Source organism: Syngnathus scovelli, chromosome 11, assembly GCF_024217435.2.
Source record: "Syngnathus scovelli strain Florida chromosome 11, RoL_Ssco_1.2, whole genome shotgun sequence".
Lineage (NCBI taxonomy): Eukaryota > Metazoa > Chordata > Actinopteri > Syngnathiformes > Syngnathidae > Syngnathus > Syngnathus scovelli.
Window position 1 is genome coordinate 9,998,683 of NC_090857.1, and position 13,139 is coordinate 10,011,821.

Sequence of the window (13,139 nt, forward strand, 5' to 3'; positions counted from 1 at the left end):
ATGTTGTTTTGGATGTTATGTGGATTAGAAGGCACAGCAGTTGCTAGCATCAGTGAATCAAGAAAAAAAAAAAAAAAGAACTTTGGTTATTTTGCTATTAATGCATTGATACATTTGCGTCCAGTTGGAACAATTGAAATATCCTAAGGTTGCACAAAAAACAAACTTATGGAGGACATGAGCAGAAATACAAGTGCACACATAACGGCCAGCTTGCGCATCACAAAATGAATATTCCCTTTTAACCCGAGAGCTCTTAACTCTGTAACAAATACTTTCCACCATTGTTGAAACTTAAAACACATAACTTTTTTTTTTTCTTTTTCATCCCACAATCGACTGACCACTACTATTCCAAGAGACACTTGTTTTGGTCGAAGACGGCGGTTTTCAAGTAAGGGACGCGACTTCACTTCAGGGTTTATAAGAAACATCTGTTAAGATCAATTTGGCTATGTTGAAGGAAAATAGAAAAGATTTTTTGTTTTCTTCGAGGGATTAATTTACAGGGATATAAAAATGAAGTCAATACAATACTGTTACGGTACCTGTTTGGAATTTATGCAATGTTAGCTACTATCTTATCAATAGTAACACAAAGTCCTCTAAAGTGATTCTCACCGTCCTACACTTTGAAAACCCCCTGAGGGAAAAGGCCGACTGGCACAAAAACATATTACAATATAACAATTACAGCCCAAAAATGAGTTTTCTCTCTGGTTACACATCATAACTATACTGGCGAACGATAGGAGCAGGTAACGATGACAAGGCCAAATGAGACTAAGCGGCAGTAACAACGTCAGCACGAGAGAACACGACGATGACGGGTCCAATTGTAACACTGAAATATTCAAACGTGGCTAAAGATGGCCGAGATAGTTCAAACTGCAGTAACTAAGGAATTCGGTCAGGTTCAAGAAAGAAAAAAAAAAAAGAAATCCGGATTTGCTTCCTGAGAACTGCAAGGCAAAGATCAATTCCCAAAAAGGCATGCACGAACCTCTTGTGCATAATTGTATCGGCTGGATGATGAACTCAAAAAACAGTAAAAATTCTTTTGAGGATGTTGCAGCAAGCTCGACGAGGCCGTTAACCCATCTTGGGTGGTGGAGAGACAAAATCTGGGTTGTACGCCGGCTGATTCAGGTAGTCAACTCGGGCTGCTGGGGCATTGGGCTGGGGCTGCACGGGGGGCTGCATAGGGGGCTGCACAGGAGGCTGCCCAGGGGGCTGCAGAGGGTAAGACGGCTGGCCGGGGGTGAAGGCAGCCTGGCTGTAAGGCATCGGGTTGGGAGGGTAGGCCGGGCCGGCTGGACACAAGAACGTACAGAAACATACAGCAAGTTAGTGACACTTTTGGGGGCTTATTCAAATTTCACACTCACTGGCTTCTATATATGTTGGCGGCGGTCCCGGTGTGTAATGCTGTCCTGGGGGAGGGATAGCGGGCATGGGATGTTGCGGGTATCCCTGAGGTGGCATGGGCTGGCCATATCCCGTCTGCACCGGTACAGGCTGGTACGCTGGATAAGGGGCCGCCGGGTAGGCTTGTGGTTGCCCGGGCGACATTATGGGTTGCTGGGGGTAATGCTGGGGGGTGTTAGTCACGACGGTGGTGTGAGTGGAAGTTGCGACTACCGCTGTGAAGGAAGGACAGAAAGAAAAGACTCATTTCCAAAACAATGAAAACACAGAATTGTTTAGAACACAACAATCCCACTTTTTACATTGACTTGAAATAACTCCAAATACGAGATGAAAAATCCCTCTCTGCATAAAATTTGAAAAGGAAAATGGGTGTGTAAGTTGATCCTACCACTACGTCATTGCTCAATTCCCCCATCCACCCATTCCAAGGCCTTCATGACCACTTCCTGTAGATGTGCTGGAATGGTCCTGAATGCTTCTCATGTGGTTGCCGTGGAGACTATGAGTCATCCACACGTGCACAGACAAAAGACACAGTAGGTGGAGCTCTAACATTCTTGCTGTACTTTAACCAACCCCTCGCTTGCTCTGGGGGCAAACTATGTGCAGCTGAGAGGAAGTAAGAGTGCAGCAGGAGTGAATTTTCTTGATGTTGTTACCAGTTCCATTTATACCCAAAGTGATGAGACACAAATTCAAACAGAGGCTGGAAAAGTGGGAATTTCCATTTTAGAAACACGAACTGCAATCATGTGGGCGACGGGCCAACAGACTGCACAGTATGACTAAGTATGACTCTGAGTCATGGGGGGGGGGGGAATATGACGTCACTTTGAATGGTTACGCATTAGAAGATCAATTGCAGGTTTTCACAAGTTCAAAATGAGTCTCAAATCCGGCTGACGGAAATGATTTGCCCAAGTGCACTAGTAGATATCAGAAATGAGCAAAAAAAAAAAAGGGACAATGGCTCAGAGTACAGTCTTTCTGAAATCTGTAAAGATCAAAATGGTCCAGAGAAAGGAACTTGACCATTTCAACAGCAGTGAATGTTTCGCGATGACGGGGTGTGAGCGGACTTACGTCGCGGCTTGCGGCATATCTTGTACAGGCAACAGCAGGGACACACACAGCAGCTTATGAGCACCACCACCATAAAGATGACACCACCAATCACAGAACCCAACATCGGGGTGCTGTCCATGAGTGAATCATATTCACTAATGAAAGAAAAACAAAGAAGCAAAGACTGTATTATGGTGACAATTAATAAATAATGTATTATTATTGATAATAAAAATGACAAAAAATTGGACAATATGTAGCAATGCCACCACAGAACAACACAATTGATTGTGAAACTGAAAAGTGTAACAAAACCTATGCAGTGGAATATTTATTAACAAAGTTAATTAGTTCCTACACCATTTTTTTTACTCAAAACGTTCATAAATCGAGGTAATGTTGCCCATTGAAATGATTAGAAATGGGATTACTCTGTTCCAGTCCCACATTAGGTGATATTTATCAACACCATATTTTTTTAATCAGCATGTTGTTAAAATGCAATGCAGAAAATGGTGAAATCAAACCCTTAAAAAGATTCATGTTTTTAATTCTTTGGTTGATTTTGGCAAACCAATCTGCAGAAGCTTGTCGTTTTCTGCTAAAAAAAAAAAAAAAGATCAAAGTGTGGTGTCACATTCTCACTTCTATGATTGTTACATTTCTTTTGATTTTTGAATGATTTTTTGATTGCACCAGCAGAGACCTTCCTGCTCACCTATGGCAACATTTCCTTTAGTGATTTCCTTTTCTTTTTTTTTTTTTAGAGCCATTCGTACTGTTTAGCGCTTTCGTTGTTTAGCTTTTTTTTTTAACTGAAGAGAAACTATTTTAATAAACAACACTGTAAATCTTTTTTGTTATCATTATTTTGAGCGTAATCATGATTGTTTAAAATAAAAAAAAGGGGACATTAATGAGAAAAGGTAATCTCATTGGATCCCATAACACAGGTTAAATTATAATTACACTTGTAAGCCATTTCAAAATATTACCCAAAAATTCCCTGTTGGTTTGAAAGGTTTTAAGGCGATACGAGTGAATCTAAATGTCATACACAGTGTCATTTGGTTAAGTTCATGGTGGGGGTGTGTATTACCATTGCTCTTGGCTATCCTCTGTAAATCGAAGGAAGCTATCCCTACAGCACCGTTTGGAGTGGCAGTTACCACAGCAGAATCCTAGCTTACATTGCTCGTATGGATGAAACGCGCCAAGGATGTCTGTGTACTCCAGGCAGTCTTTATCGTCCGCTGTAACACATCACAAAAAAAAAAAACAACACAAGAATAATGAGAAGTCTGTACGTCACTTATTGGGCTGGAAAATAATGTTCAAGCACTGATGCAAAGAGGAAAACTACTTCCAAAGAATATAAATGCGTCATCAATAAAAAGCACATTGCTGATAGCTCACCATGTCAGTACGTACTTGGCAAGTACTGAACATTCTGGGAAAGATTATTTTGAAACAAATTCAGTGTACAAATTGTTAAATCACGTGATACGGTAGGAGAAAGGTAGAAAAAAAATGGTTAAAATTTTCCTCATGCATGGGTTGTTATTCTAATTAGATTTGACCATTTCGGTTTTAATAAGGTGTCTGGGGGGGGGGGGGGGGGTAAAGTTCATTAATGAGAAACTACTGAATATTCTTTATCAATGTGAGGCAGGATTTTGAGTACAGATCCTGATAGGGGTACCTAATGTAATGGTCAGGGTGTGCGCTGTGTCTTACGAGTTTCTGTTTCGGGAAAACAAAACTGACTAAATCGCTGCCAAGCAAACAAGGCCATCCATAAAAACAACATATCAGGGACATTTATTGGAAACAATATTTAAATTCCATGCGCGGTGTTTCATTTAGGTAGCTAACATAATGAACGAAGATCAGACTTTTCGAAGGAGGCTTCTCAAGCCGTTTTTACGCAAAAAAAAGCGTCGTGTCTAAAACAACATCGGTACCCATCAATTGTCATTTACTTGACTTTATTTACAAACTTACCCGATACGCAGGCGGCCAGAACGGCACATAGTAAGGGCAAGAGGACGACACCCGGGAGGCCTGACGCCATGGTTGCTCCTTACAGATATGGCACAGCCAGGATGGGGCACAACAGGAAGCGACGGCCTGAAGATCGTCTATGTGCATACATCCACCAGCATGTGTCTCACTCCGCTGTACTTCCGCCATCACTTTTGGTAGCTTGATAACCACCAAACAAAAATGTCAGGGGCGGTGACTTCTATTTATTCTTTTTATTCCTTTTCTTTTAAATGTTCTTACTATTCTTAACATCTTCCAAGCAAATGTCGGGCGGGGAGAATATATAATTTGGAGATGACTCATGTGTGACGTCATTCGATCTTGAGACTTCCGCTCAGTCGGCGTCTAAAATAAAAAATAAAAAGTGTTGAATATAATAAACTGCTCATTGAGTCTGATAACGTGCATGTTTTTTAATGTTGTAAAAAGGCAGCGTACCTGTGTATGAGGGTGGGGAGTAAATTTTGCAAGAATAGGGAGATCATCATCCAAATTTTCATTTACACAAGATGTCAACAGCAGTCAGCAAGTGTCATTCTAAAGGTCATCTGCAGAGAGCAGCAAAACATTACTAAAACAACGCGAAAACTTTTGACAACACTGGGAGGAATTATCCAGAACAAAACTGCATGTAAATAAAGATGACTCCCTTTGGCACAAGGTTGAGCAACTTAAATGATAGAGGGAGCCATAATCATTTTCATCAGTGCTATTGGGGGCGCTACACACGATTGGACAAAATGGCCATTTAAATATGGCAAATATGTATTAAAGATCCAGCCTTTAACAGAAAAACGTTCCAACAAAATACACACGCACACACGTGCAAAGAGTTTGCAGAGCATCTTGGGGATAATAAATTGACTTTACAGGAAACACGGGTCTTCTAAGTACTGTGCCAAGAATATTGCTCCTGGAAACTCTTGGCTGAAGAAAAAATTATATGACGACGATGACGCACAGTCACACGTGACGGGATCTCGCGAGATTTGTCAAGTAAGGCTTGCCCCCAAAGCGCTCTTATAAGCAGCTGCACATCCGCGTCCTTCTCGTTCGTCCTCAGTGTAGGATAACGAAGTTGTCACTTTTCGGGCTCTCTTATCCATCGTGAACTTCACGCCGACAACTCTTCGATTCGACTCAAAGGACCAACATTGTCATTTTGCCCAGCAAGGTTTTAATTGGTGAGATTTTTTTTCCATCAACCGCCGCCATCACTCCTAGTCCGGCTTGTAGCTTCATGGCTAATAGTTGCTTAAGACGAAGTCAGGTCAAACTAGGATAAGGATTGTGGGCGCTCTTTCACCCATTTTCATTTGTTCAAATGTACGTTACGTATCAACAGTATTTGTCGATGTGTAAAAGAATCAACAAGCCGAGAAAAAAAAATCTGTTATAATACATCTAATACCAGGAAGAATTTGAAGCCGACCGAAAGCAAGACTGCTGTTTTTGTTGCCTTCTCTCCATTTCTCTTGACTGTCAAGATTTTAATCAACAATACAGATGACACATTTTATTAATTGAGACGGGTTTGACTACTAAATAGAAATTCACTATCATCTATGTTAGTCCATATGTCAATTTCCCATTTGTTTCTTCTCCTTCAGAACGATCATCATGGATGTCATAGTGCGCCGCTGTCCATTCCTGGCTCGTGTACCCCAGGCCTTCATGCAGCAGCCCAGAAATTCACTGGTGGTTTACGCCCAGCGTTGCCCCATCATGATGGAGCTGGCCTCCAAACCCATGGCGCCGTCTCTGGCGCGAGCTCTCTGCTCGTCCACTTCCTATCACCAGAGGGCTGAGAATAACACCACTGAAGGTATGATGATGATTATGTGACATGATTATTATTGGGTGGAACTGGTTCACTAAAGTCTGCTCGCATTTTCAGGTACCCAACCGAAGGTGGAGGCCAAGTTGCCCTCAGGCCATTCGACTGTGCCATCTGGTCAGGCCGTGGCCTCCAAATGCCCGTTCCTGGCTGCGGAGATGGGCCAGAAGAACAGCAGCGTGGTTCGCCAGGTCGGCATGGAGTTCCAAGAAGATGTTCAGGAAGTCCGCACTGTCCAGAAAGGTTAGAGTCACTTTGAGAATGACCTTGGAAGAAGGCTGTAGAAGAAACATGGTGATAATCATCCTCCATTTGTTCATTTTCTTTTTCTAGAAGTGTCTCCTGATCAGCTGAAGCAGCCATCCTTGGCCAGCACCAGTGAAAGTCTCATGAAGACACTCCTCAAACAGCGTCCTAAGATGGTCTCCCACCTGCTACAGGACAATTTGCCAAGCAGCTGTAAGTGTGAGTTTAGGATTAGTAAACGTGTTACCGCTCGGGGTCCCATTGCTGCATTCGAGCAAGTCCTCTTCTTCCCAACAGTGTCCCGCTTCCATTACGACGGCTTTTTCGAAAAGAAGATCGAAGAGAAGAAAAGCGACCACACGTACCGCGTGTTCAAGACTGTGAACCGTCTGGCCAATGAGTTCCCCATGGCCGACGACTTCACGGGCTCCCTGGAGGAGAAAAGGGAGGTGTCGGTGTGGTGCAGCAACGACTACTTGGGCATGAGTCGACATCCTCGTGTAGTTCAATCAATCATGTGAGTTTGAACTCGTGTTGTCTCATCTTCCCTACTAAAACCATAGAGACGGGGTGTCATTTGAAAGCGACACCCGGTTACAATACCTCCATTGTTTATGTGGCCGTAGTGATAGTTGGTCTTCTCAGTTTACATCAAGTCAAACACAATCCATTCCATGATGCTGGTCAACAAACCAAAACGTTTCACTGCGCAGGGAATTTTCAAAGTAAAATGATCAATGAGAATTTGATTTGTTGCCTCCCTCCAGGGAAACACTACAAAAGCACGGCTCGGGGGCAGGAGGCACTCGGAACATCTCCGGCACCAGCAAGTTCCACGTGGAACTGGAAGAAGAGCTGGCTGACCTCCACAAAAAGGATGCGGCGCTACTCTTCACTTCCTGCTTTGTGGCCAATGACTCCACCCTGTTTACCTTGTCAAAGATGCTGCCAGGTTATTTTTCATCAACTTAATTCTCACTGTAAATACTTTGGTGTAATGACTCAATCGCGATAATTTGATTTGTCGCAGGTTGCGAGATCTACTCTGACGCAGGCAACCACGCATCGATGATTCAGGGAATTCGGAACAGTGGTGCCAAGAAGTTCATTTTCCGCCACAATGACGTCTCTCACCTCCGAGAGTTGCTGCTTAAGGGAGATCCGAGCAAGCCAAAGATTGTTGCATTTGAGACTGTCCACTCTATGGATGGTCAGTTGCAGATCTTCCCCTTTTTTTTTTTTTTTTTAGTAATTTAAAAAAAAAAAAAAAAAGTAGTGTAACCTTTGGCCCTTTCTTTTTCCCTGGCAGGGGCTGTGTGTCCGCTCGAAGAGATGTGCGATGTGGCCCACGAATTTGGCGCAATCACATTTGTTGACGAGGTTCACGCCGTGGGTCTGTACGGAGCCAGGGGAGGTGGAATTGGAGATCGTGATGGGGTCATGGACAAGATGGATATCATCTCTGGGACATTAGGTCAGCATGACATGTCTACTTAGCGCTGATTTTCTTCTAAATGCAAGACTGAACAAATATCCTTTCGTTCTGTGACCTCGGCCGTGTCACCCAATATGTTTACGGGCTTAAAGCAGCTCCTCGTTGCCCTGCTGTTGCTAGGAGACCAGAGGCTTGAATTGCTCTTGTCATTGTCATTTCCATCTGTGCACTTTAACATAAACACCTTTTCTGGACAGAGACCAGGAGCAAAAACGTGACGTAAAAACTACCAAAGTAAAATCTGTAATATGCTTTACTCAGCTAGATGGAAATACTTGGACACCAGCAGAGTCTTTATTACTTTTAAATGAGACTGCTTATAATAATTAATTTCCAGTGGATAGTGTCTTCTTGCAATCTGTAATGCTCGTCGTCTTCCAGGCAAAGCCTTCGGCTGTGTCGGCGGCTACATCGCCAGCACCGCCGCCCTGGTGGACACAGTCCGCTCGTACGCCGCCGGCTTCATCTTCACCACCTCTCTGCCGCCGATGTTGCTCTCCGGTGCCCGGCAGTCCATCCAGGTGCTCAAGGGCGAGGAGGGTCGCACGCTGAGACGTAAGCACCAGCGCAACGTCAAGCTTCTCCGGCAGATGCTGATGGACGCTGGGCTGCCTGTGGTACACTGCCCAAGCCACATCATCCCAGTTCGGGTAAATTCACGGGACATGAGTTGCCAGGTTTCAAAATTGAAACTGGAACTTAAGCCTTTTGCTCTACTTCTTAGGTGTCTAACGCTGAGAAGAACACAGAGGTGTGTGACCTCATGATGAGTCGCCACAATATCTACGTGCAGGCCATCAACTATCCCACTGTGGCTAAAGGGGATGAGCTTCTGCGCATTGCTCCAACACCTCACCACAGCCCTGAGATGATGAAATACTTTGTTGGTAAGTCGGTTATGCAATTTCAACCCAAGGGATGTTGTTATACAACGTTTGGTAACCTCTACCTTCCTTTTTTTTTTCCCTCTTCGCAGAGAGGTTGGTGCACACATGGAAGGAGGCCGGCCTTGAGCTGAAGCCCCACTCGTCGGCCGAGTGCACCTTCTGCCAGCAGCCTCTTCACTTTGAGGTGATGAGCGAGAGAGAGAAGTCTTACTTCAACGGCCTCAGTCACCCGATCTCGGCTCGCGGGTAACCAGTCCCACCCAAAGCTGGCTCTAGACAACCTGTATGTCCTTTCTCAGTCGCATTATCTTTTATATGTCCTCTTAAACACATTATTCAAAATGTTCTATGATCAAATATTATATATACGTAATAAAATATAAGATGGAACATGTCTGTGGTCTGTGAATTCCTTAAGTGTCGCAAAGCAAAGAAAAAATAACATATTTTGTATCTGGTTGGAAGTCAGTTTCAAAGTTTTAAACCACATTTATATGCATCAGGGTAACAGAACACTGTCGCAAAAAGCATGTCTTGCGATGAACTTGAAATTGTTCTAAGACAAAAGGAGATGAAAATGCCAATTGACATGACAAGTCAATTATGAAATGACGTCATCCATCCATTCTTCCATTATAGGCTATAATCAAGCCACCCACTTCTTTGGCACTGGTTTAGAGAACAAAGGTTGAACTTTTGCCTGGAGAGGTAACATGCAAATCTACAATGTCAAATAGGAAACGAGTGCCAGAGCAAACTATCGCCTGTGACTGATTGATAAAATGTCATTTTGACACTGTCATGAACAGTGTATGAGTCGCGAGCACATGAATTGTGTCATGTCACAATCCCATTAGGTGTTCTTCACGCTTTCAGTGGGCGCCACATGAATCTGTGTGTGACTAATGAGCCAGCGTTATCCACTGAAGCATATTCAGGTTGCTGTGGGATTAAAGATGTTCTTTATCGAAATGGAACACAATGCTCAAAATGGTGCAAAATCTTGGCACATTTTAGCATCAATACATAAACTGACATAATTTGACCATATTGTGAGCAAACAACCTCATTTTAAAACAAGGCTTCTGAGTTTCTGATTGTACATAAGTACATTTGACTGAACCTACTAACCCACTGTTCGGTGTGAAGTGACATAATTTTTGCTATGTTACATGACGCCCCCCCCCTCAACCCAGATCCAAACAGAAAAACATGAAGATGCGAAACAACAACATAAGGAAGATAGATGCGCCGTGCAACACACACATGCACACACATTAAACTGGGCTAGATCTAATCATCGGGCTCACTTTCACACTCCTTTTTCAAAGGTAGCCTACTTATTTAGCGGGTGTGTGAACATGGATGTGTGCATTACAAATACTAGCATAACATTATCTCAATCATCAATTTGGGGGAAAATCGACATTTCTGGTTAGGTTAAAATAATCACACAATTAAGGAAATAATGAAAAACAAGTCAGGACATTTAGGATGTAAGGTGACGTGAACACTGTACCAGTAAAACTGGTTTGTGTTCTATTCAGAAGTCGCTCTGTGTTTTGTTTCGTTTTAATTCATCAAAAAATAGTTTAGTTTAGAGCGAAATTGTCATAAAGCTATTATCGAATATACACAAACACCAGCAGGTAGCAATTTTTTACTCAACTCCCAGTGGGGGATCATACTGGAATTTAATATGTCAAGTGAAAATGGTTATTGCACTTACTGCCCACGTTTTTATTTTCCTTCTAGAAAAGGGCGGGCGTTTGAGGGAAGCATTTATTTATCAAACACGCAATAAATAAGTGCAATTCAGCACCTTGTTGATAACGTGCTGCATCCTGGAGTGAAACTACAATCTATGCTTACCATCTTCACGGTTGCATTTCACAGTTGGTAATCCCTTTATTTTTGGACCACCTCTCAGTGCCTCTCCTAGTCGTCATGGTAACAAAAGTACAACGCAGTGGAAAATGGGGCAAAGTGATTCTGTATTTGACAAAGGAGTGGCCCTTCAGAACAAGCAATTTTCAGCACGGGTGACTATTGTGCTATAATCGATGAGGCTTGAGGTATTTTGGTATAAGTGTATATTAAGACACCTGGGAATTATTTCAAATAGTGAAAAATACAACATCCTTCTTTTCAACCAAACAGTCTGAACGTTTTAGTATCATCGCGTGCAACTGTCCTTCCTGATTACAAGTCAAAGCCTCCTGGAATGTGTCCACTTCGTGCACGCCGTCAACTTCTGCTTTTCCCCTCAGCTTGATAACATTTGTGTCCATAAAATGAATCATTGTTTACGATGGCATTTACAATCTACGCTCTGGTGTAAAAAAAGTTTACCTTTGCATGTGCTTACGGTTTACAAATGAGGAAATTACACAGTGACTGTTTGTAAAGAAGCTTGGAGGGCAAGTGAGATTGTATTACAGCATGTGTTGCAAAAGGAAACGAGGAAAAGAAAAATACTCATGACACGCCTGGTTTTGTTGTGGCATCATGAAAAAAGTCCCTACAACAAAGTGTAATTAACACTTCCTGCAAAGGTCATAACAAATCCATCGCCTAACCGGTCGGACGAGAATTCTTCTCATGCTATTTCTATTTTAATCTTTTCAACTATGGAAAGTATGCTATGATGTGCGTGCACCTTTTTTAATTAGTCTGACTTCTTTTTCAATATTAATAACACTGCTTTTGTTTTCATTTAAAAAAAACAAATTGACTCAAAATGGAATGATATGGTGATGACAGGGAAGTGAATATTTTCCACTGTCCATTTTGGGGGCTCACTGGAAATTTTTTTCAAACCAAACTTTTGTGTTGGGGATCACACAAGATTGACCAGGCCTACCCAAATGTTAAGTCTGTTCTAACAGCAATTTAGTCATGACCATGTCTCAAATGTTGGTCAAGAATTTCCCATTACATTCTAACATTGCATACTGAATGGGCTTGTGAACGTGCAGGGCCCCCTGGAATTGGGACACAGCACTCAGCATCAACCTTCAGCCCACCCCCACAGCAAGGCCTCCCTGGCACTTGTATCACAGCGTCCTTGCGGGTCCCTCATTGACAGAAATTGGCGAATTTCCAGGCTCCCCAGCTGGACATTCCTCCCCATCTCTATCTAGCCTTTCATGTCTTTGTTTTGATCCACCCCCACAAGATGTTTTTTGGTCCATCACATTTGTTACTTTGAGACTGTATTGACTGAACAGTAAATAAATGTATTCCACACTGCTGTTGTTATGTGACCTTTGTTATTTATTTTGGTGTTGTAGCACGCAACCTTCACTCCAGTATCAAGGCTGTCAGACTTTGGTCGCACTTGCTTGAATTCTTATCAGGAACAAGGATGTAGAGGAGGAAACATACCTTCGGTATAAATGGATCAAGTCAAAAAGTCGTTTTACGGGATAGATTTTCATCAATTCTTCTTGTTGACTTTCAGTGAAGAGGAAGTGAGATAAATTTCTTCTTGCGAAGAGAAAAAAAGCAGTTTTAGTTTTTGTACAAAGGTTTTGTCATTGCACACAATGTTTTTTCATTACTAACCCAAGACTTTACATCTATTTTTTATACAATTGTCATGTTTTGACAATTAACCTGATTGATGTTTATTTTTATAATAGAAGCATTGTGTTGTGCTTAGCTGGTGAAAAAAAACAGGTTTGACTTTCTTTTAGGTGAAATATTTCTTTACAATCTTCAAAATTCAAAAGACAAACGTTTCAAATTCCATTAGGCCCATAATTTCCTCATGGAACATGGTTTGTTGTGTTGCTAAAAATAAAAGCATTGCGTTGCAAAGTGAACTATTAAATCAGTTTTAAAGCTGTGGAAGAACAAACTACCTCTTGGCTCTGACAGCTACTCAGACGGAAGGTGTGTCCAAAAATTAAAAAACACAATAGATTTTTTGAATGAACTGAAATGTTCCTGCTTTATTGAGCAGAAAAGCAAGTTTGTGAGACTTTAAACAGTGTGAAATGATAATACACTCAAGATATGAGCCCTATATGAAGTACATAAACAATAAATTATAACAAAAAATGCTTTAGGCAACATTTAAGTCAAATATTTTCTCCTCTCTTTGACAACTCGCCCAAGGCAAAAACTA

At 42.1% G+C, this 13,139-nt stretch overlaps 2 protein-coding genes across 3 annotated transcripts; one reads left to right on the forward strand and one right to left on the reverse strand.

Annotated features, from left to right (window-relative positions):
* Window positions 1–915: 915 nt before the first annotated feature.
* LOC125976837 (protein shisa-4) lies at window positions 916–4,666 on the reverse strand. The gene is made up of 5 exons (XM_049732773.2): window positions 4,501–4,666; window positions 3,596–3,749; window positions 2,515–2,651; window positions 1,389–1,643; window positions 916–1,313 (listed from the first exon to the last, which is right to left on the reverse strand). Exons 1-5 carry the CDS (start codon window positions 4,568–4,570, stop codon window positions 1,093–1,095), a joined length of 837 nt encoding a protein of 278 aa, XP_049588730.1. The 5' UTR covers window positions 4,571–4,666; the 3' UTR covers window positions 916–1,092.
* An 892-nt stretch (window positions 4,667–5,558) lies between these two features.
* On the forward strand, window positions 5,559–9,401 carry alas1 (aminolevulinate, delta-, synthase 1). 2 transcript variants are annotated; one of them, XM_049732771.1, is made up of 11 exons: window positions 5,559–5,726; window positions 6,153–6,367; window positions 6,440–6,622; window positions 6,713–6,844; window positions 6,923–7,142; window positions 7,393–7,577; window positions 7,656–7,835; window positions 7,935–8,099; window positions 8,502–8,770; window positions 8,845–9,007; window positions 9,097–9,401. In XM_049732771.1, the coding sequence occupies exons 2-11, from the start codon at window positions 6,163–6,165 to the stop codon at window positions 9,255–9,257; spliced, it is 1,863 nt and encodes a 620-aa protein (XP_049588728.1). In that variant the 5' UTR covers window positions 5,559–5,726; window positions 6,153–6,162; the 3' UTR covers window positions 9,258–9,401. The 2 variants fall into 2 exon arrangements, with proteins under 2 accessions (XP_049588728.1, XP_049588729.1); XM_049732772.1 differs by having other exon boundaries at window positions 6,713–6,838.
* Window positions 9,402–13,139: the final 3,738 nt, after the last annotated feature.

Excerpts from the sequence above, each read along its gene's own strand:
- LOC125976837 (XM_049732773.2), bottom strand. The coding sequence starts at position 4,570 with ATGGCGTCAGGCCTCCCGGGTGTCGTCCTCTTGCCCTTACTATGTGCC. Across the intron at positions 3,750-4,500 it reads TCTGGCCGCCTGCGTATCGG|CGGACGATAAAGACTGCCTG; the intron begins GTAAGTTTGTAA and ends GATGTGTTACAG. Across the intron at positions 2,652-3,595 it reads GAGGATAGCCAAGAGCAATG|TGAATATGATTCACTCATGG; the intron begins GTAATACACACC and ends TTCTTTCATTAG.
- alas1 (XM_049732771.1), top strand. The coding sequence starts at position 6,163 with ATGGATGTCATAGTGCGCCGCTGTCCATTCCTGGCTCGTGTACCCCAG. Across the intron at positions 6,845-6,922 it reads TTTGCCAAGCAGCTGTAAGT|TGTCCCGCTTCCATTACGAC; the intron begins GTGAGTTTAGGA and ends TCTTCCCAACAG. Across the intron at positions 9,008-9,096 it reads GATGATGAAATACTTTGTTG|AGAGGTTGGTGCACACATGG; the intron begins GTAAGTCGGTTA and ends CCCTCTTCGCAG.